The sequence below is a fragment of the Thamnophis elegans genome, chromosome Z (genome assembly GCF_009769535.1).
Source record: "Thamnophis elegans isolate rThaEle1 chromosome Z, rThaEle1.pri, whole genome shotgun sequence".
Lineage (NCBI taxonomy): Eukaryota > Metazoa > Chordata > Lepidosauria > Squamata > Colubridae > Thamnophis > Thamnophis elegans.
Genome location: NC_045558.1, coordinates 87,738,468 through 87,760,836, shown reverse-complemented (window position 1 = coordinate 87,760,836; position 22,369 = coordinate 87,738,468). Strand labels below are relative to the sequence as shown.

General features: G+C 42.2%; 1 protein-coding gene across 1 annotated transcript in view; it reads right to left on the bottom strand.

Moving 5' to 3' along the window:
* The window catches only part of MRC2 (mannose receptor C type 2), an 89,719-nt gene extending 67,636 nt beyond the window's left edge, over positions 1–22,083 (bottom strand). The window contains exon 1 of the mRNA XM_032237791.1: positions 21,735–22,083. Within this exon, the coding sequence (XP_032093682.1) occupies positions 21,735–21,837 (103 nt within the window). The 5' untranslated portion in view covers positions 21,838–22,083. The remainder of the gene's footprint in view (positions 1–21,734) is intronic.
* Between the last annotated feature and the right edge of the window lie 286 nt (positions 22,084–22,369).

Genomic DNA, 22,369 nt, shown 5'->3' with positions numbered 1-22,369 from the left:
GCGAGTAGGCGTCCATGACCACCAGAAAGTTCTGACCATGGAAGGGACCCATGAAATCCAAATGGAGCTTCGACCAGGGTCCCCTGGGAAGCTCCCAGTCCCTAACAGGTGCAGCAGGGGGAGCAGGGCAGGATTCCTGGCAGGAGATGCAGTGGCCCACACAAGTTGCTATGTCCTCGTCCATCCTGGGCCACCAGACATAACTGCAAGGCAAGGCTTTCATGCGAGCTATGCCTGGGTGATCCTGGTGGAAGCGGTCAAGCACTTGGTGGCAGAGGGAGGGAGAAATGATGACCCTGTCACCTCAGAGCAAGCACCCGCTGTGGAGGGAGAGCTCCAGTTGGTGGGTCTTGAAGGGGCGGAAATCCTCGGACACCTTGCCCAAAGGCCACCCCCTCTGAACCCAAGTGAACACTTGGGACAGGATGGCATCTGCTAAGGAGTGGGCTACTACGTCAGAGGAGGTGAGCAGCAAGTCCAAAGAGGCAATGGACAGGACAGAAGCTGATGGAACATGGCTAAGGTCAGAGTCAGGGAGAGGACAATGGCTGAGGGCATCTGCCTGCCCCAGCTGCTTGCCCGGATGGTACTGCAGTGTATACGAGTATACTGTGAGGAACTCCGTCCAACGGGTCATCCTAGGGGATTAGAATGGGAGGGGTCGGACAGTCACCAGCCAGAAGTCCAAGGAAAGGCTTGTGGTCAGTGTAGAGAGTGAAATGTCATCCGTAGAGATAATCATGGAACTTTTTAATCCCGTACACAGCAGCCAGAGCCTCCTTGTCGATCTGGCTGTAGTTCCTCTCAGCAGAGGAGAGTGTCCAGGAGTAAAAAGCTATAGGGGCTTCTGAGCCATTGGGGAGGACATGGATCAGAACTGCCCCCACACCAAAAGGGGAGGCATCACATGCTAATCTCAGCAGCAGCTTGTCACTGTATTGGACTAAACAGCTGCTGACATAAGCATAGCTTTGACAACCACGAACGCATGCGGCTCACGGCTGCACCAGCACCACACCACAGATCGGTCGAGAAACCAATGCAGTAGCTCGGCAAGTGATGCCTTGTGCAGAAGAAATGGCGCATAGAAATTTAAAAAACTGAAGAACGCCTTCAGCTCCGCCTTAGAGGTGGGAGTGGGGGCGTTCCTGATGGCTGCTACTTTAGAGGGAGTGGGATGGATGCCCTGGGTGTCCACAAGGAAACCCAGGAATTCCATCCTAGGCACAGCAAAGGAACATTTGCTGCGCTTCAATTTTAAGCCCACGACCCTGAAATGTCACGGACCTTCCGAAGGACTTCGATGAGCCCTGATCGACTGCAGACAGCGATCAGGACGTCATCTAAGTAGGGAACGACTTGAGCAGGTTTTTGGACTTGAAGACCTCAAAGCTATATTCTGATTGATTATCTACAATTAATACTGATATAATTTTATTTTTATTTTCAATAATTAATTATTTTCAATAATTGAAACATTCTAAATCAGGGGTGCCAAACTCAATTTCATTAAGGGCCACATCAGGGTTCTGTTTGACCTTGGGGTGTTTGTGGCCAGGGTGGGCGTGGCTAGCTCAATGTCACTCGTGTCAGGGGTGCTTGTGGTGGCCCGGGTGCTCTGCCAGTGAAAACAGTCTCCCGAGCTCCGTTTTTGGCTGTGATGGCCTCCTGCAACTTTCTGCCAGAGAAAATGGAGCTTGGGCAACCCTCCTGACCTCCATTTTTCCTGGCAGAGACACTGCAGACTGGTTCTTTGCTATTTCCAGAATGGCCCTGCGGGCCAGATATAAGCATACTGTGGGCCAAATCTGGCCCCCAGGCCTTGAATTTGACACCCCTGTTCTAATAGTAGAATTATCATAATTGTCAATTATATTAAATATTACTGTATTGAAATTTACATTGAAACAATACAATGTATCAAGATTTACAATGACAATAAAAGGTAAAAAGAAGAATCAATAAATACGAAATAGAGCCTTAGAACATAGAATGGGGTTAAAAAAGATCTTTGAGGTCTTAATGTGGGAAATCCTAGATTCAATAGTCCCACATCTGTAATCAAACATTTTGGAAAGGAATGACTACGTTAGTATGCTGAGAGTAGGGACAATTAACGAGAATGATATATCGTACTTTGATTGCAAATAAATATATACCGTATATACTCGAGTATAGGCCGACCCGAATATAAGCCGAGGCACCTAATTTTACCACAAAAAACTGGAAAAGTTATTGACTCGAGTATAAGCCTAGGGTGGGAAATGCAGCAGCTACCGGTAAATTTCAAAAATAAAAATAGATACCAATAATGTTTTTGAATATTTATTTCAAAGAAAAACAGTAAACTAACGGTGTATTCAATGAAATACTTCACTCACCTCATGATGCTGACGTCCCGCTGTGATGATGATGTCCCGTGCAGCCGCGGGAGCGATGTCCCGCCTCCTATGACACACGGCACAGTGATTCCTATCATTGGATCACTGTACCAGAGGAGGTGGGACATCGCTATGTGGCTGCTTGCCATAACAAGGAGGAGGTGGGACATCGTTGCAGAGCGGCAGGAGGGGGAGGAAGGGGAATCATAAGACAGCCCTGCATTACATTAGAACGTGAGGAGGGGGGATGGTGCGGTGCGCGCTGCGCGGCAAACTGACACAGAGGGAGGGGAAACTCACAGGGGCACTGGGCCATTCACGAGTGTCACCCAGCGGCATGGCCCCGCCCCTTTTTCTCCTCCATTTCGGGCAAATTTTTCACTGACTCGAGTATAAGCCGAGGTGGCTTTTTTCAGCCCAAAAAGTGGGCTGAAAAACTAGGCTTATACTCGAGTATATACAGTACTCTCATAATGTTTTACTTGATGTTTTAGTTCAAATTTCCAGTAATGACTAATGCTATAATTAACTTTCTTGTCTTAAACTGGTTTTTTTCCAAGAAAATTCTTAGCAAGATTTCTGCCTAGTTGTATGCTTTCAGCTCAGAAAATATGAGTTCTGAGACACCATCTTTAAAAAAAAAAAAGTTAAGCACTTTTAGGATCTTTTTTTTAAGCAGCAAAAAGAGAAACATAAACTTCCCTTCCAAACAAAGGCCGACAGCACATTTTAAGAAGAGTTAGCTTTCCCCAACTTGCTCTATATTCTTAGCTTTGTGGTTTTAGAAACTTTCAGGTCACAGTAAGCTAACTCAGCAAAAAGTGTGAGTGAGCCAAAAAAACAAACAAAAAAAGCATCAACTTACTCTAAAAACAAAGGGCTAAAGTTGGAAAATTACAGCTTATAGAACTTAGAAAATTACAGCCCCAAAAAGTTTCATGACCTTTTGCTGAAGAGAAAAAAAAAGGAAAATAGTCATCAGTTACTTGATTAATAAAGAGTTACAAAAATTAATTACCTGATTAGTAAAATCTTGGTTCTAGTTGGAAGATGTTTCTTCTATTTGATCTATTATAGTAAAATTCATGTCTTTAAGGGAGATGAAAACTTTAATAGATGAAGTGCAACAAGAGCAAGCATGGGCAGACCTCAAAAGGAATGTGTCTATCTTGCTCCTCATGTAATTACGCCTTACTTTAGGACTACTGCATTGTAGATCTTTTTGCAACCTGGTGAAGAATCTGACTATACGTTGCTACTGGCCTTTGTATTTTTGTTCATTTATCAAATTTATATGTCTACATTATGGGCAGTATATAGCATCTATACTTAACAGATATCAGAACACATGTACTTAGATAGAGGCATTGGCTGGTTTCTTGTTTAAATTTCAGATGAAAGCTCAGAAAAAAATTTAAACCCCCATAAAGTATTCTTCCAGTCCCTTCAAGTCCAAGTTACAGAAATGGGAGAAACTACACATGAACATTATTATTGCAATTATGCAATTAATTTCAAAATATGATATTTTTACAGTTCTTATGCGGTCATCATTTACACTAAAGAATCAAAATTTAAAAACCTAGATTAATCAAATGAGATGATAGACCCTGAAGTCAGTTAAGTACAATAGCCTGTACCAACCTGATGTGTTTCAAAAATGTTAAGAATAGTTATTTGTTGAGGATGAAAGGAGCAGAAGAGTGCTTGCAATGCATCTGGAGGTCACTGGGCTAGAAAGGCTGCACTTTAGATAAATTGTTTGCCCTTCCCTTCCTTTTCTCTCTCTCCACTTCTATTTTTTTCTGTTTCCTCTTATTTTTAAATATTATTATTCAGTCAAGATTGGTAAAACTTCTGGTAGCATGTCTTATTGTCTAATCACCTGATTATTTTATCACCTTATCATTTTACACTCGTACCTGGAAATTTGAAAACCATTATCCTCTACCTAAAAAAATGGCAGGGAAATTCTTTACTGGGAGAAGAGCTTAAAAAGTTAACATAGTAAGCATAGTGGCTCCTAAAAACAGCATCATTTCTATAAAATTAAATTCTCGTAGCATTAATTTTAATGCCAACCTAGAGAGATCAGTGTAGAAGTGAGACAGGCCATCCCAACATAGAGAAAGATGGTTTGTTATGGAAATTTCCTAATTAAACTTTAGTATATTAATTTGACAATTTAAAAAATGAAGAATCCAGAAACAAACTCATTTTCACAGCAAATTATCATGTTACAAATACTGATACCACTATAAAAATTATCAAGGAAGTAAATACCATTTTCTTTTCTAGACAGCTGGATGGTAATTCCCTCATGAAAGTTTACAGAACAGCTGCTCTGCCTCAAGGCAATTATTTATGGTATTTTGCAGAGCAGCATCATAATCTCACCCTGATTAATATTCTAATGAAAATACTGAGTGAAATGCTGCTATTCTCAAGGGAGATCAAAATTCTGAAATATGTCAGACAACCAGACTTAATTTTTTTCTTGACTATCTCTTGGGAGCAAAAGTCACATTCCAGCAGGCTCAGGATACAGAAGATGCCAATAGACACCAATCTGTGCTTTACTTAATTAAAATCTATCATATAAGGAATACCAAATTGAAGCAGCTATAGCTACCACTAACATAATTTTTCCACGCTACTTTCAATAAAAGAGCCCAGACACACCACAGGGAAATTATGATATTGGCAGCTCAATCACTTTGTTCAATGAAATGCTGTTTCATCTTCCTTGCTACGCAATGCAATGTTGTCACACACTTTGCCACATCTGCATCAGAAATACCCAGATGTGTTGCCTAGGGTAACTTCAAGCCTGACACTACATGGAATCGACTTTGTGGGATGATGTTTGAGAGCCCTGAATCCAGACATATGACACGTCCAATCCAAATATTAATTTTCATAACACCCCTAGAATCACATATAAGAATCCAAGCACAAATAGGCTTCTGGCTATGGATTTAATACAACTGGGCTCAGATTGGATGTAATTACCTACAATATTTTCTTTCTGTAGAGGAAAAAAGATAATACACTGAATGGATTTAATTATAAAATAAGCCAAGAACACTGACAATTTTTGACTGGAGCAAAATGATTCCTTTTGTCTATTTTTCCCATTGTTTTTCTTTTCTTTATTTTAGATTTGAGAAAGTAATATGACTAGACTATATTTTTCACTGTTCAGATATTTTTATATATGTAATGACAACGGTTCATGCAGTTAAGAATAAAGAACATAAAAGGATAATGAGATATCTTATGCAATAATATAATGCACAATTTATAGAAATAGAATTAATTTAGAACCTTTGACAAATACCGTATATACTCGAGTATAGGCCGACCCGAATATAAGCCGAGGCACCTAATTTTACCACAAAAAACTGGAAAAGTTATTGACTCGAGTATAAGCCTAGGGTGGGAAATGCAGCAGCTACCGGTAAATTTCAAAAATAAAAATAGATACCAATAATGTTTTTGAATATTTATTTCAAAGAAAAACAGTAAACTAGCGGTGTATTCAATGAAATACTTCACTCACCTCATGATGCTGATGTCCCGCTGTGATGATGATGTCCCGTGCAGCCGCGGGAGCGATGTCCCGCCTCCTATGACACACGGCACAGTGATTCCTATCATTGGATCACTGTACCAGAGGAGGTGGGACATCGCTATGTGGCTGCTTGCCATAACAAGGAGGAGGTGGGACATCGTTGCAGAGCAGCAGGAGGGGGAGGAAGGGGAATCGTAAGACAGCCCTGCATTACATTAGAACGTGAGGAGGGGGGATGGTGCGGTGCGTGCTGCGCGGCAAACTGACACAGAGGGAGGGGAAACTCACAGGGGCACTGGGCCATTCACGAGTGTCACCCAGCGGCATGGCCCCGCCCCTTTTTCTCCTCCATTTCGGGCAAATTTTTCACTGACTCGAGTATAAGCCGAGGCGGCTTTTTTTCAGCCCAAAAAGTGGGCTGAAAAACTAGGCTTATACTCGAGTATATACAGTAAAATGGAAACAAGAGATTAGATTGGGAACTGAAGTGAAGAAGAGATTGTTAATTAAATAAGTAATGGAACATCTGAAATTTGAAATTAAAGTAAAAGAATCTTGAAAACCTGATAACGAAAGTAGAGGAAGATGAAAAAAACAGAGGGAAAAATGAAGATGGAGCAATGGACAGCATTATAGGCTACAGACACAAATTAGTCAGTTGACTAAACTGGTGTCAGGGATCCAAGAATCTGAAAGTTTCCAGGTTTTCTCCATCCAAAAGAAAGTTCAAGTCCCTGCCCAGCACCCACATATCCATCACATGATCCAATCAGGCACCATCCAAACTGGAGATGCTTCCCAGTCATTCATCACAGTTGCAGGGCAAGCTGACATTGACTTTCTGAGAAAGAATGTTATTATGACTACATAGCACCCGCACTCTATATAATTCCCCCCTCCCATTTTCCCACAGTAGAAAATGTGGCAGGCCTGAAGTCCAAAAGGTGAAAGATGGCTTCCAGCTCTGACAATTGGATTAAAGAGATTCCCTTTCTCTCACAGGAAGCATCCGTGTCCCAAAGGTAGAAGAACAGGGTTGTCAAACTCCCAGCTCGCGTGCCGGATGTATCACACGGTGGTCACGCCTACACCTGTTTTAGCAAAGGGTGGGTGGAAGTCCTGATACGTCACTTGATAACGTGAGTTTGACACCCCTATAGTAGAAAAAGGACAACAGAATGTTGACTACTAAAGCTTTTTATGTTTAGTTCCATTAGAATGGTACAGTTTTTAAAAATAAACTCTATTTTGCTTCTTTTGTCAAAACAAACCAAGTAATACAACTTTGAAATGGATGACTGGAAGAATTGTTAAATATGACATTTAAATTTAATCAAGTAATTGGATTAATTATTGGGGACAATATACTGACACTTAAACTGCTCAGAGACTGCTGTAGGGGTCCCCATCCCCCAGTCTGCGGACCAGATATGCAACATGCCAGCAACTGGGCTGCGCAAACAAGCGAAGCTCCATCTGTGGGATGCAGACAGCACATGAAACCATAATTCTCTGCTCCGTGGAAAAATCTTTCTCCGTGGAACTGATCACTGGTGCCCAAAAACAATTATCCCCTGTTCATGGAGATTCCCCAAGTGGTTCAAAATTCATGACTCGAAAAACTTTTTCCAATGGAACCAATTATGTATCCTTTCACTGGAGGACTTTTAATCCACTTTTTAACATCTTACAGGTATCCCCAAGTTATGACAGTTCACTTAGCCACTGTTCAAAGTTATGACACAGCCCCCACAAGTACTTATGACCGAGTACTGAAATTAGAAATGTTGCAGCATCATAGCAATTGTTTACACTTATGAACAACCGCAGAGGCTCTGCAACATTTGCCCTGCCTATTTCCTTCCCATGCCGGGTTGCCACAGGCACCAGGCCTGTGGATATTCGCCTTGCGAAGATCTAGCGAGCTTTCAGTTTCAATGTTTCGATGCTTCAGGTTTTCAATGCATTTGCAGAGACCTAAAATACAGCAAGTTCACATGAAATCAGAAGCATGAGATGTCATGTTATTGATCTTGCCTGATCACACAGTACTTTGGGTCTCTGTTCTCTGTAAAAGGAGGCCTAGATGAGTTCTGCAGCAAAAGGCTTTGCAAATGGCAGGAAGGCCTGAATCATGGAAGCAAAAACTCTTGAACAAAGACTTGCCGAGGCCTACTGGCTGAGAGATTGCGTCCCTATAGGCCCGGGATGGCGAACCTATGGCACACAGGTGGCACGCGGAGCCATTTGTCCGGGCACACGAGGCGTTACATGCGCTGGCCAGCTAACTTCAGCCTTTTTTTGAGGCCATTTTTCACTCTCCCCAGGCTCCAGAGGCTTTACAGGCGAAAACAGCCCATCCCCCTGTCGGCCCTCTGGAGGCTTCAGGAGCTTCCCTGAAGCCTCTGGAGCATAAAAAACTGGCCCTATGGGCAAACCGGGAGTTTGGGAATGGACTTCAGGTTTGCTCATAGGGATGGTTTTAGCACTCCGAAAGGCCCCTGAAGGCTCTGGAGGGCCTCGGGGGGGGGGGGGAGGAGACTGTTTTCGCCCTCCCCAGGCTCCTATAAAGCCTCTGGAGCGTGGGGAAGGCGAAAAAAGCATGCAAAAAATGGGGGAGAGCACCAGTCATGCGTCCATGCACGCTGGGGTCACACATTGCATTATGGGTGTGGCATACCCATGCACACACACACCCATGTTTTCCCCCGCTTTTGGCACGTGAGCCAAAAACGATTTGCCATCACTGCTATAGGCTCTGGTCATTTTTGCAAAAACCACCAAGAACAGAAGCCAGGAGGGACACATGCATCCCTCCGGGCCTCTGTTTACAGCGGCAAAGGCCTTTCTTCAAGACTTTGCCATTGAAAATGAAGCTTCTGTTCGCCGCAGCAAAGGCCTTTTCTCAAGTCTTTGCTGCTGAAAACGGAGGCCTGGATGGACACATGAGCCCTTCCTGGGCTCCATTCACAGCAGCGAAGACTTTTTGTAAAAATGACTGGAGCCTACAGAAACACAATATCTCGTCCCTGTAAGCCTCAACAAGCTTTTGTTCAAAGCAAAACTGTAGCAGAGAAGGTGGAGTATGGATAGCTCCGTGATTGTTAAGATCTACATAAAGTAAGTGACCCGGATGGGGTGAAGTATGAAATATCTCAGTAGGTGGGGAAAGCACTAGCCTCCCCCCATGGCTTTCCCCACCCTGAGATAGTTCATGTGCCCTGTGTATTTGATAAGTGAATGCGTAGGGAAAAGCAGGGAGTGATCACAGTCAAGCTATATAATTCACTCCTACGAATCCTCCAGTTCCGAATATACTTGGCAGGCACCATTACATTCGTAACTCAAGGACTACCTGTATTTGATTATAATTCTATATAAATTGCATATTAGAATTGGAGATAAGGTATACTGCTCTGCCTTGTTTTATTTTTATTTTCTGCTTTTTTAGATGCATTGATTGTAATTATACATCATCCTTTGTAGATCCTTCTTGAAAAAGAAGATCCACAGCAACTCCCAGTCCTCTTGTAAAACCTATTTTATGTTAACTGTCAGTTTGTAACAATAAGGTGAGAAGTGTCCCAGGTTTTACTGATTAGTATCTAAATATCCATGTATAAATTTACTTTTTCAAAACAGTGTTATGATCTGTATAGAATTTACTATTTATTCATGCATCCCAAATGGTCATGAAGAAAGAGAGCATATCAAAGCCCCAACATTAAAAATAGTTATTTTTCATTATTAATTATTATTCTTAATTAATAATTATACTTTAAAGTTACCTAGAGAGATATTTGGGGATCACAGACTAAATATCCTGGTAATGAGGAACAGGCAACTGGAAGCTCTAGAGTCTAGAACTATTAAATCAGAAGAAAAAATAGCCTGAAAATCCCATTCTCTTCCCTTGAAATGATACTAAAAAAAAATCAATTCTACAGCATAAAACTGCCTCTCTCTGCTCTATAGCAGCATTTCTCAACTTTAGTAACTTTAAGGCTCAGTTTCCAGAATTTCCAGCAGCATGAACTCTAAACATCTTTAAATTGCTGAGATGGAGAAACTCTGCTCTAAAGTAAATAAACACTGCCAGATCTGGATTCAAGTCTTCACACATGGAAAGCAACTTAATTTTCCCCTACCCTCCATGGCCCTTGTTTCAAAAGAATTGTATTTCTCTTCCATGTTTAAAAATCTTCCAATGTTTAAAAATCTTCACTGGACAAGATTATAGAATTGAAGAACAACAGCTTCTTGGAGGTTTAACGCATCACCAAATTTAAGAAAAATCTCTATTGATGTTCTATAATTTCTATTCTAATCTATTGCATTTTCTGCTCAGAAAAGAAATACTTTCCAATCACCTTTCAATTAAGGAATTGACTTGAGTTTCCATAGCAGGATGAGAAAGGGCTGGGAGACAGAGTAGACATTTGTTTAGATCATCCACAACTAAATTCTCCTTCTCAATCTTACATGTCAGTACAAAGAGATGTTAAGTCATCTTCTAGAGAAGATGGCTTATCACTCCAGAAACATAATGAGGCCTGACAGCCTCCTCTGGGAACAGATCTAAAGTGTCAAAATCCTCTTTGGTTTTCCTCAGGAAAAGATAGGAATATAAACTCAAATCTGCCTAAAAAGGAGGAAGGAATATACAATCTCCTAAACTACCATATTTTTTGAAGTATACGACGCACCTTTCCCCCCCAAAAGGGTGAAAATCTGGGTGCATCTTATACACTGAATACACAATTTTTGGCCTCCTGAAACCCCATCCCCGTGCATCCCTTTTTGTTTTGCAAAAATGGACACACAGAGGGTTTGGGGGCTGGGAAGAGCAAAAATGAGTGAAAAGGGGCTTGTTTTTCACAAAATAGGAGTGTTTCTGCCCTCCCAAGCCCCAGGAGCACTGCAAGCTTTCCAAACTCTCTTCATGCCCCATTTTTTCCTCGCTTTTGCCCTCCCCGGCCCCCAGGAGCACTCTACAGGCCTCCCACCTCCTCTGCACACCCCGTTTTTTACCTCCCAAACCCCCCATGAGTTACGTTTTTGCCCTCCCCAGCCTTCAGGAGCACTTTGCAGGCCTCCCAAACTCCCTGCATAGTCCATTTTTCACAAAAAAAACATGGCATGCAGAGGGTTTGGGAGGCCTGCAGAGTGCTCCTTGGGGCAAAAACTTTTTTTTTAATTTACCTCTTCAAAATTTTCATGCGTCTTATACTCTGGTGAGTCTTATAATCCAAAAAATATGGTATATAAATGTATCCTTTCTTAAATACCTGTATGGGAAAAGAATGCATTTCCATATTCTGTGAGATTTTATGGAGACCAAGAGAACCTTTTCTTGCCTTTCTTTGGGCCTGGGCCCTTCTTCAGGATAGAAATTCTAAGAGCCTTTTCAACCTGGAAACCTTTGCTGCGCTCTTGATAGGAATGGTGTCAGCAATCTCCTTTCAGTTTTCCTGCTGACATGTTGCTACTGAATACATTTAGTCTTTTCTCTCACACACAAGTATGAAAGGCAAAGGCATATAGATTACATGGTTTTCCTCTGCCACCCCCACCCCCCAATCATTCCTCACAAGTCATTTCTTTCAGGAATTAAACCATCTTCCAACACACATGCAAGTTAATTATTTATAGCTATAACATAGCCTTTATTTTGCTTCAAAAAGCAAAGCCTTCCTCCTTAAATTAGTTAGTGTCCCGTCTCCTGTTTACAATAAAAATTAATGGGGAGCTGTTCATCCTTCTATTCATATCCCTGAACTTAAACAAAAATCAATCAAAGCCCATCTGCATTTCCACCTTCATCAACTTGGAGTGACAGCATTACGATTCATTCTGGCAGAACAAAGCTGCCTTTCTTGTAGGAATGAAAACCAAAAGCCATAAGGGCATCTCAGAAAAACGCCTAGGCCAGGAGTTTTCAAACTTTGCAATGCCACAATCTCCTAAAACAATAAATTGATTTGTGCAATATCACCAAACATTAATAAAATGAATCACTTAATTGGGGTTGGGATTAAGTAAAACATAAATAAATAGCTTGCTTTTAAAAATTAATGTTTAAGCATTTAACAAAACAATGGTAGAACCCTATAACTTATTAAAATAAAATGTAAATTTAAAACAAATTTAAATCCATATTTTAATTTTTTTTAAAAAGGATAAGCTTGTTTACTTTTACACAATCCTAGAAATCTGCTACATTTTTAAATGGACACTCATTTTTATCTCCATATTTACTTTCAATAATTATTTGCTCGTTATAGCAACAACTTAGGGCAAAACAGATTCACTGAAAAAGATTCTTATAAATGTCTAGCAGTGCTTCTGAAAGAGTCTTTAAGTTTTGTCATATCTCTGAACAAAAATATTTTATTTAAAAGATGCCTTTTATATCTAATCAAAACATTATATATGTGTGTGTGTGTGTATGTATATATGTATTTATATATGTATGTATGTATGTGTGTATATATATATATATGTATATATGTATGTATGTGTGTGTGTGTGTGTGTGTGTGTGTGTGTGTGTGTGTATATATATATATGCTTATTAGTAACTCATAATCAAATTGGAATGCTTTACAGAGGTTCCCAAATTATATGGATACCATTGAAATTAGTTTTAAAATTACCTTTATATATTAAAGGAATTGGCTAAAAATAACTAATTTAACAGGGATAAATTCAAAGTTATTCATGCATCATGTAATTTCAGGCTGCACCAACAGAAGCATAGTTTCCAAATCATGGGAAATAATTATTCAAGTTTAATCTTTAGACAGACTCTACAACAAAATGATGTGTAGTTCTTGGAATTATACTTTAAGAAGAAACTGGAGGAGAGAGGAGCCGAAGTTGCGACAACACAATATGCGATCTCAATGCTGTGAGATCGCAGTCAACACTTTTGCCTCTGGGTGGTCCAAACAGACCTAAACCATCTTGTAGAGACGGTGAACGGGAAAAATACATCTTACTGATCACAGGGACATCGGAAAGTCTCTGAACCAAGAGAAACTCTTCAAGCCGGTGACAAAATTATTCAATGGCATTTGTTGAGTTAATCTTTATAAATGTTGCACCTTTGACACAAAACTACTGAAGGTTAAACAGTGCCAAATAAACCCTCAAAGTGAATTGGAAATGTTATTTAGAAATTTGGACATCAGCTCATAAGTAGACTTTGAATAGGCTCATAAACTCATCAAAGCTAAGAGATACACATTTGGCTATGCTGTAACTGCTTCCAATAACCAGCTAAAATTATAAATCACATTTTGTACAATTTGAATTTGCAAAATACTTCAATAGCAGATCCACATAATACTGTTTCCCTGAAAATAAGACCCAGTATTATATTTTTCTGGTTGCCAAAATAAGCACCATGGCTTATTTTCAGGGGAGTTTTTTTCACAGCTGCAGCAGAGCAGGAGGCAAGGCGGGAGGCTGCCAGACGAAGCCAGGTGGTGGAGGGATGGAGGATGAAGTGAGGCAGGGGGTGCGGAGCTGCTCCATGTGCCCTGCAGTGGCTTACCAGAGGGCCCCGCAGCCAGGCCATCAATGTGCTGACAACTGTCTCTGCCCTCATGGCGGCAGCTCCAGCAGCCCTGTGCAGGATTGCCGCTTGGTTCTTCTCCTTCCTTGCCACAACGAAACAGGAGACTGAGCAATGCACCAGTGCTGTGGCCACTAAGTGGGGCGGTGGGGGGGGGTGGAGGACAAAACAAGGCAGAGAGGTGAGGAGCTGCCCCATGTGCCCCGCACCAGCTTACCAGAGGGCCCCTCAGCCAGGTCATCAACACCGAAAACAGCTGAAAGTGTGCTATTAAAGTTTTTACTCTGGATGGGTTACCTTTGCGTAATCAAGCCCTGAAAGATTGTGGAAAGTGTGTACTTGAAAGCAACACACAGCTTCTCCCAGTAACAAGAATTGCAGGCAACTCTGTGCCTTTCAAACAATCTTCCAGGGCTTGAACACTACCTTCAGCTGTTTTCAGCGCTGCTCGGCTTCTGATCCCACCACCCCCAGGCTGGCCTGGTGGACGGGATTGATTTCTGCCTTTTCTGCCACTGTGGTCTGAGACCATCCCCCCAAATCACACCGCTGTCAAAGTAGATCCTGGATGCTGCACTGCAATAGGGAAAAGTGGAGTGAGGGAATGAGGAGGGGGAGGAAGAAGGAGGGAAAGTGGCTGAGTGAGAAGTGGAACTATCCCAGCCGCCACCGTAGCGAGAGAGCAAGTACCGATCCAACGTGTGTATGTGTGTGTGTGTGTGTGTGAGAGAGAGAGAGAGAGAGAGAGAGAGGGTGGGAGGGAGGGAGGAAGGGCTGGCAGCGGTGTGCTCTCTTCCTTTCTTTCTCTCTTCCTTCCTTGCACTGCACAGCAATCGCTGGTCCTCACCTTCTCACTGGCCTGCATTGCCTCGTGTCTAGAAATGCCAGCCCCATTTTCTGCCACTTCTCCTTCCAGCATTGTGTTCCTCCTTTGAAGGGAGATGCAGAGTGATGCAGACCGGTAAAACAGGGCTGCCATTTCCACCACATGCAGAGCAACAAAAGTAGTTTTTGGGACTAAAAGAAAAAAATTCAGTCAGATCTTCCAATTTTGGGGTTGTTGTTTTTTTGAGAAGTTGGAAGGTCTGATTGGACTTTTTTTTTTTAGTCCCACAAATGTCTTTTTTGCCCTAAATGCGGCGGCAGAGAAAGCAACAGAGCTGGAAAACAGGTTAGCAAAGGAATGCCTTGGGGAAGCGACGGGAGCTGGGCAGTGGTGCTCTGCGGCAGTAAAGAAATGCAATGGAGCTGGAAAGCCAGTTAGTGAAGGAATGCTTTGGAGAAGGTCTCCAGATCCACAGTGGTGGAGAAACACAACGGATCTGGAAAGCAGGTAGCAAGGCAAACCCTTAAAAGTTCTAGGCGCTGAAACAGGCCTGACTCAAGGCAAAGCCAGCCATCTACTGAAATGCAGCAGTAGAGCTGCAGGCCTCCAGAACATGGCATATGATGGAAATAAAACATGAGAGCCTTTGAAATAATGAACAGGGACCAGGCAGCATGAGGTGGCACCACAGGACAGAAGTGGAAGGTGGAGGAGGAGACAGTGGTCACCGCTGGGCATATGATCTGGAGGGCAGGAGGGACTCAAGAAAGTCCCTCCAGCAGCAGACGTAGCTGATGCACAGTGCTGGCAATGGCCTTTCAATGTCACTTTCCCCCTGGCTCTGAAACAGTGAAGGGGGATCGGGTAATGGGACCAAGCCTCCTCCATAACATGGCAGTCCATCTCAGGAGGGCAGTGGAAGGGAAGAGGCAGGAGGGCGGGCAGCATTGAATGGGTGGGGGGAGGTCGCTGAGTGGGGAGTGGCCTAGCTGCGGAGGCCACCACCTACGCCTCACCTCATGGCAGTGTCACAAGCGCTCCTGCCTTGTTGCGGCTGCAAGCAACCAGATGGTGGGATGGAGTGGGTGAGGCTTAACTAGGGCTTATTTTGGGGTAGGGCTTATATTAAGCACAGGCTTGGAGAATCTGGCTAGGATTTATTTTGGGGGGATTTTATTTTTGGGGAAACACGGTAGTAATTTAGATGTGGTACATCTATATATAGCAATGTATACAGAGAAATATTTATTCATTTATTTAAATTAGATTTAAAGAAAACATGATGAAGACAGTAGGATTGAATTAGGGAATCAGCAATGTGAAGTTGAATGCTGAAGACAATCATCATGGCATATGATGGAAATAAAACATGAGAGAACAAACCATGCTTAGAAAATTGTTCAATCTTAAGAAGGAAGTAACACAAGAATGTATGATGTCCCCTTAATAATATATTTGTGGACAAAGTGTATGAGATACTGTGATGATAGTGGAAATATACTGTTTGAGAACAAAAATATATGCCTATTTTTCTATGAAGATGATGCGGTATAGCAGATAACTGAACAGCTTGCAGTGAATCTCAAGACAGATTACAAGATTCAACAAAAAGCCTACATCTGAGAAATACTACATGAAACAAGTAAAAGGGATTGAACAAGTTCAGGTTGTACGTAGATGGCAAAAAGCTAGAACAGACAGATAAATTAATAAAGCCTTTTGTTACATTCTCCCCTCTCAAGAGAGTTCCACTCCATTCCCTTATTTTCCATAAGTCCCTCGTGACCTGGTTTTGTTATTAGGTCTGCAGTCTCAGGGTACTGGGTGTTAGTATAAACTAGTTTTAGCTATGTTTCCTTATCTGATGTTTTTAATTTCTTTGGTCTACTATTTTTCTGCATTCTGCATAATGTCCAAAATGGAATAGCACAATAGGTATGTTTTATAGATATTTATGGAAGAAGCCTGGCTGGTCCATGATGAATGCATCTCTCTGACCATGGCTATCAGTAGAACATTCAGAGTCAAAACAAAGTCTTGATTTTTGTTACTGTACATTGTGATCCTGAGAGATCACAGACTTCACCAAGACCTAATGAATAGATTTAGATGTAAATTGAAATAATATTATAGTTTTGAATTTCCACTTCTTTTGAGGGCCAAGCATAGCAATGACTAAATGCTCATTTTATTTTCTTCCTATCTATTTTTTATACATACCATATTTTTCTGAGCATAAGATGCACCGGAGTATAAGACACACCAAGGTTTTGAAGAGGCAAATTTTAAAAAAAGTAGGTAGATAGATAGAGGGATAGAGAGGGAGAGAAAGAAAGAGAAATACAGTAGGTAGGTAGGGAGAGAAAGTAGGTAGATAGGTAGATAAAGGGAGAGAGAGAGAGAAATAGAGAGAGAAATAGAGAGAGATAAGAGAAATACAGTAGGTAGGTAGGGAGAGAGAGAATGTGTAGGTAGGTAGGTAGAGGGATAGAGAGAGAAAGAGAGAAATACAGTAAATAGGGAAAGAGAGAGAGTAGGTAGGTAGATAGAGGGATAGAGAGAAATACAGTAGGTAGGGAGAGTGTGTGTGTGTAGGTAGGTAGGGAGAGGGATAGAGAGAGAGAAACAGAAAGAGATAGAGAGAAATACAGTAGATAGGGAGAGAGAAAGTAGGTAGGTAGATAGGAGTTAGAGAGAGTAGGTAGGTAGGTGGAGGGAGGGAGGGAGAGAGAGGGAGAGATACAGTAGGTAGTTAGGGAGAGGGAGAGAGTAGGCAGATGTTTCCAGATATAATTATCCCTGTGCTGGAGAAGGAAATCGCTGACAATCTGCAGCACCTAAGACTTGTTTCTGCTGGCATAGCACTTGATCAATGTAATTCTCATCAATAGTTAAAGAGCTTTCCAAAATAAAAATAAAAAGTTTTTGCACTCTGCAAACCTCCTAAAAACGACCCGTTTTTCGTGAAAACAGACCTGGGTTTTTTTCCAAAAAAAGGCAAAAATAGCCCGGGGGGGAGGGGCTTGCAGAGTGCTCCTGGGGGGTGGGGGGGGCAAAAACAAGCAAAAAATGGCCAGTTTTTTGTGAAAATGGGCTCGTTTTTCATCAAAAAAATTGCATGCATAGCCTTATGGAGGCTTATAGAGTGCTACTGGGGGCTGGGGGAGCCTCTTTGTCACTCATTTCTGCCTTTTCCAGCTCCCAGAAGCTCTCTGAAAGCCTCCATAAGGCTATGCATGGCCATTTTGGTGAAAGGGCGGGGTTTCGGGAGGCAAAAAATGCTGTATTCGGTGTATAAGGCACACCCAGATTTTCAGCCTCTTTTTTGAGGAAAAAAAGTGTGTCTTATACTCTGAAAAATACAGTATATATTTAGTATTCAGACACACTATAAAGTTCTGAATCCTAAATATGAATGATCACACAATGATTAATTAGTTGAGGCTATTATTATTCAGGAAACTGCCCAGAGCCATTTGCTATGAGATGGGCAGCAAATAAATTAATAAGTAATAAATAATTAATTAATATAATTAAAATAAATAAATAAATTTCTTTTTATAAAAAAGAAACTGACCATATCTATCAACTGTGACTCAAGGACAATTTGACCAGGGAGTGGGGAATAGATTATCATTATGCAATATCCAAGAATACTTAACAAACCATAATCATGCTCTGAGATCACCAGCAGTTTTTTTCTCCAATGCTGCCTTCATCTCTCCCTCTTTGCCTGTGAGTAAAACTTAAGTTATTGTTCATTGTACTGATATTTTAAAAAGTCTTATCCTTGTTAAACAGTTTCTACCGGTAGAAATGGTATAATGCTTCATCATAAATTACTTTGGTAGCAAAGACAGATAACTGTTAACAAATGTTATCAGAGGTATGTTTGAGAAGCATTGGGAGATATATGCATATATCCTCCTCTCTGGTCATAGCCAACCTTCACTTCAGAATACAAAATACAATAGCAGAGTTGGAAGGGACCTTGGAGATCTTCTAGTCCAACCCAATACCGTTTCAGACAAATGGCTATCCAACATCTTCTTAAAGACTTGCAGTGTTGGGGCATTCACAACTTCTGGAGACAAGCTGTTCCACTGATTAATTGTTCTGTCAGGAAATTTCTCCTGAATTCTAAGTTGCTTCTCTCCTTGATTACTTTCCACCCATTGCTTCTTGTTCTACCCTCAGGTTGCCTTGGAGAATAGTTTGACTCCCTCTTCTTTGTGGCAACCCCTGAGATATTGGAACACTGCTATCATGTCTCCCCTAGTCCTTCTTTTCATTAAGCTAGGCATACCCAGTTCCTGCCACCATTCTTCAAATGTTTTAGTCTCCAGTCCCCTAATCATCTTTGTTGTTCTTCTCTACACTCTTTCAAGAGTCTCCACATCTTTTCTATATAGTGGCGACCAAAACTGAATGCAGTATTCCAAGTGTGGCTTTACCAAGTGGTATTAACACTTCACGTGATCTTGATTCTATCCCTCTGTTTATGTAGCCTAGAACTGTGTTGGCTTTTTTGGCAGCTGCTGCACACTGCTGGCTCATATTTAAATAGTTGTCCACTAGGACTCCAAGATCCCTCTCACAGTTACTTCTATTGAGGAAGGTACCACCTATATTGTACCTGTGCATTTCATTGTTCGGACCGGTTTGAGCAAACTGGAAGGGGCAATTTGAATCGGTTCACCGAACCAGTAAAAACCACTGCTGGTGCCCCCGCCCACTCACCACTCACCTCTTCCAGACGCTCACTTGCCCCTTTCAGCCGTTCGCCCTGCACACCCACCCCTGCCCTATATATGTTGCCTTTGCCGCACAGCCCAGCTAATTGCCTTGCCAGTCGTCTTGCCCGTTCAGTTCAGTAAAGGTAAGCAATGCATGCCACCCACTCACCCTTCACCTTGGGTCTGGGGCCCACAGACATGCCATTCCCTGGGGCCCTGGAACCGCCGCCCACTCACTGTCCACCTCGGCCAGATCAGGGAATTCACCATTCCCCAGCTCCAGCCTTGTCCCAGAGCTACCGCCCACTAGCCTCGCTCACCTACCTTCACAGTTTGGGGGAGGGGGCATGACGAGGCTTGGCTACCTTTCGCTCCAAGAAGCTTCCAGCCGCCGGCCATTTTTGGCTGCATGCGAACCCCATTGTATGCCGGTGCCGTTCTCGGCTGGACCAAGCCAGGAAAATGGCAACAGAGGGATGGTGTGAAGGGAGGGAGAAAGGTTTGGCTTCTCTCTGTCGGTTCTGTGGGTATGACTTGCCATGAGTGATGGCACATGACCTCCTCACCATCAAGCCACAGAACCGGTAGGAAAAAAATAGAATTTCATCACTGGGATAATGATTTAATAACTGACCAGCTGCTGTAATGTTGTAATACTGTAACGATGATGCAATAGTAACAATGAGCCAGCAGGGTTACTTGACTGCTACCGCTTTAAGAAGCTGTAATATAAGAAAGGCCCTTTGAGGGCGTATCTTTCTCTCTATGTGTGCTTCTGTGCTATAGTTGATGATTGATTGCCTGACTTTGCCTAGTACATGTACGTATATAGTCCTTGTAGATAAACCACTATTTGAAAGACAAACCTGTTTACTGCATTTTGCTCCTGAGTTGTCTCAAAATAGTCACACTGCACACTGACAAAAAAATTCAAGAGAAACAGGATAGGGATTGACAATTGGAACAATAGCAAAAAAAGGCTACTCAAAGAAGAGTGGATAGTAGGGGGAAAGGGATATATCTCTTGATTTTCTGAAGAAAAATCAATCTAACCAGCATGATCAATGATCAGAGGTGCTAGACAAAAAAAGTTCATACTATTCTTTTGTGCTGTAGTGTAGTGTAGTGAAACCAGAATATTAGTTTAATTGCTATGAAAGCAGGAGGTCCTTGTTCCCATTCCTTCAGTGACCATTCAAACTTAGCATGGCTCTGACAAGTAGTACTTACAATTGGTTCTTGACGTTCCAGCCATCTCAGCAGTCACATGATCGCAGTTTGGGTGATCATGTCCCAGGACTTCCTGTTTAACAACTTGGTTTTTCTACAACTTTGCATACAAGCCATTTCTGACTGGTTTAAAGTAAATTGGTATGGCATTCATGGCTACAAATCTTCTTATTTTGAGTCAGATCTGTCCAATAATGGCAAAGTCACATGTTTAAATAGATATGGCAAATTGATTCTCTTCCTTTAAATTGTAATATATGTTAACCTGTTATTATTTCAAGTCTTTGCAACAAATAAGATCGTGGGTAATTTTAGATATGCATCACACTGCAATGCTGTTGTTTTCATCAATTAATTCATCAGTAAAAAGCTGAAGTGAGAGCAAAAGCATTTTTTTTTAAAATGTGATTGCTCTGTCTCTGGATTAGTCTATTAAATTTCCCCCTACTTTGGCAAGAAAAAATAAAGGGGACACGGATTAAACAGACATTGATAATTTAATACAAATCTTGGAATCCATATCTCTCCTCTACCTTCCTCTCCAGCACAAATGGGTAACATTTTAATGTGTTTGGCCAACTCTTTGTTTTGTGGGGGGAGCTAGTTTGGTGTAGTGATTAAGGTGCTGGTCTAAAAACTGGAGACTCTGAATTCTACATACCCCTCAGGCATGAAAGCTAGTTAGTTATTCTCTCTCAGCCCAACCTACCTCACAAGGTTGTTGCTGTGGGGGAAATAGAATGAGGAAGTAATATGTATGTTTCCTGCCTTGAGTTACATATAAAATAATATAGCGTAAAAATCTAATAAATAAAATAAATAAAATTAACTCTTGCATTCTCTATAAAGGTTGACAGGCATACTGTATATGGGTTTTATTATGTCTGGACGTGTTGAGAGCAGCAGAACTGAATTGCAGTTGTCCTAGAGTGAAATTCCCAAATCTAAGTCTGAGTATTGGGATTGCAGTTTTATGTGCCAATTTCCCTTCCTAGAGAATTTGTTCAAATGCAAAGCAACTCTGGAAACAACTCTTCCAACTATAGATGGCTTTTGTTGCTGGTGTTATTGTTGGAGAGGGGCAAGAGAAGCAAGTTTAAAAAAACAGCCTGTCGTTCACGCCAACCAGTCCCCTCCCTTTGCCATTCCAAGTCACATCTGGTTTCATTCAGGTCTCCCCTTCCTTTACCACTCGCAGGCACACACCCCCAAGGGCCGAACAACTGTCCAACAAAAAGGAAGAAGGAATGGTGGGGAAATTTGCTAAATTAGTGGGGACTCCGAATCCTACTCCTTTAAAAAGAAAAAGAAAAAAGAAATGCAGGGTGTGCTACAATCGCCTTCTCTCCAACCCACACCCATCTCACAACACCGCAAATTTGGAAAGAGAGGTGGGGGGGGGAGCATACCTGAAGGAAGAGCATAGAGTCCGACCACAAGGATGAAGAGGATGCCCAGGGTGTAACTTAGCAGGCGAGGCCGCGTTGAAGAGAGGGGTCTGAAAAGCTTCATCTCGGACGAGGTGAGAAGACAAGTCGAGGAGGCTCGTTGGGTCCTCTTTCCTCTTTCTCCTCTTGGATCCTCCGGCTCCCCGTCGCCGCGCTGTCTGGACGCAGTAGCTTTCCACCTCCAAACTCTCCTCCCGTTAGGAAGGTGATGGAAGAGAAAGACGGGGAGATGGGAGAAAAAAGAGAGCCCCCCAAGCCCCTCCCTGCCCTATAAGAATTCAGACGCTGCGTCACGAACCCCACTGGCTGCCCAGCCAGTTGTGGGCGGAAGGGAAAAGGGGCGGGGGGGAGTGAGGGAGGAAAGCTTTCTTTAAGACTTCCAAAGTGGAGGCAAACTTTCAGCGGTTTGGCAACCGGGACGATACTAAACGAAATTGCAACACGTTGCAAACGGGGTGGGGGAAGGAGAGGGAGGGAGAAAAGCTCGATCCTTTTGGAAACTTTCTGTAGAAAAAAAGAACCGTATCTCCTCTCTCCCTCCTTACTTTCTAAGGAGTGACCACTTCCACGTTAATTTTTGCTCCCGCGTGTATTCG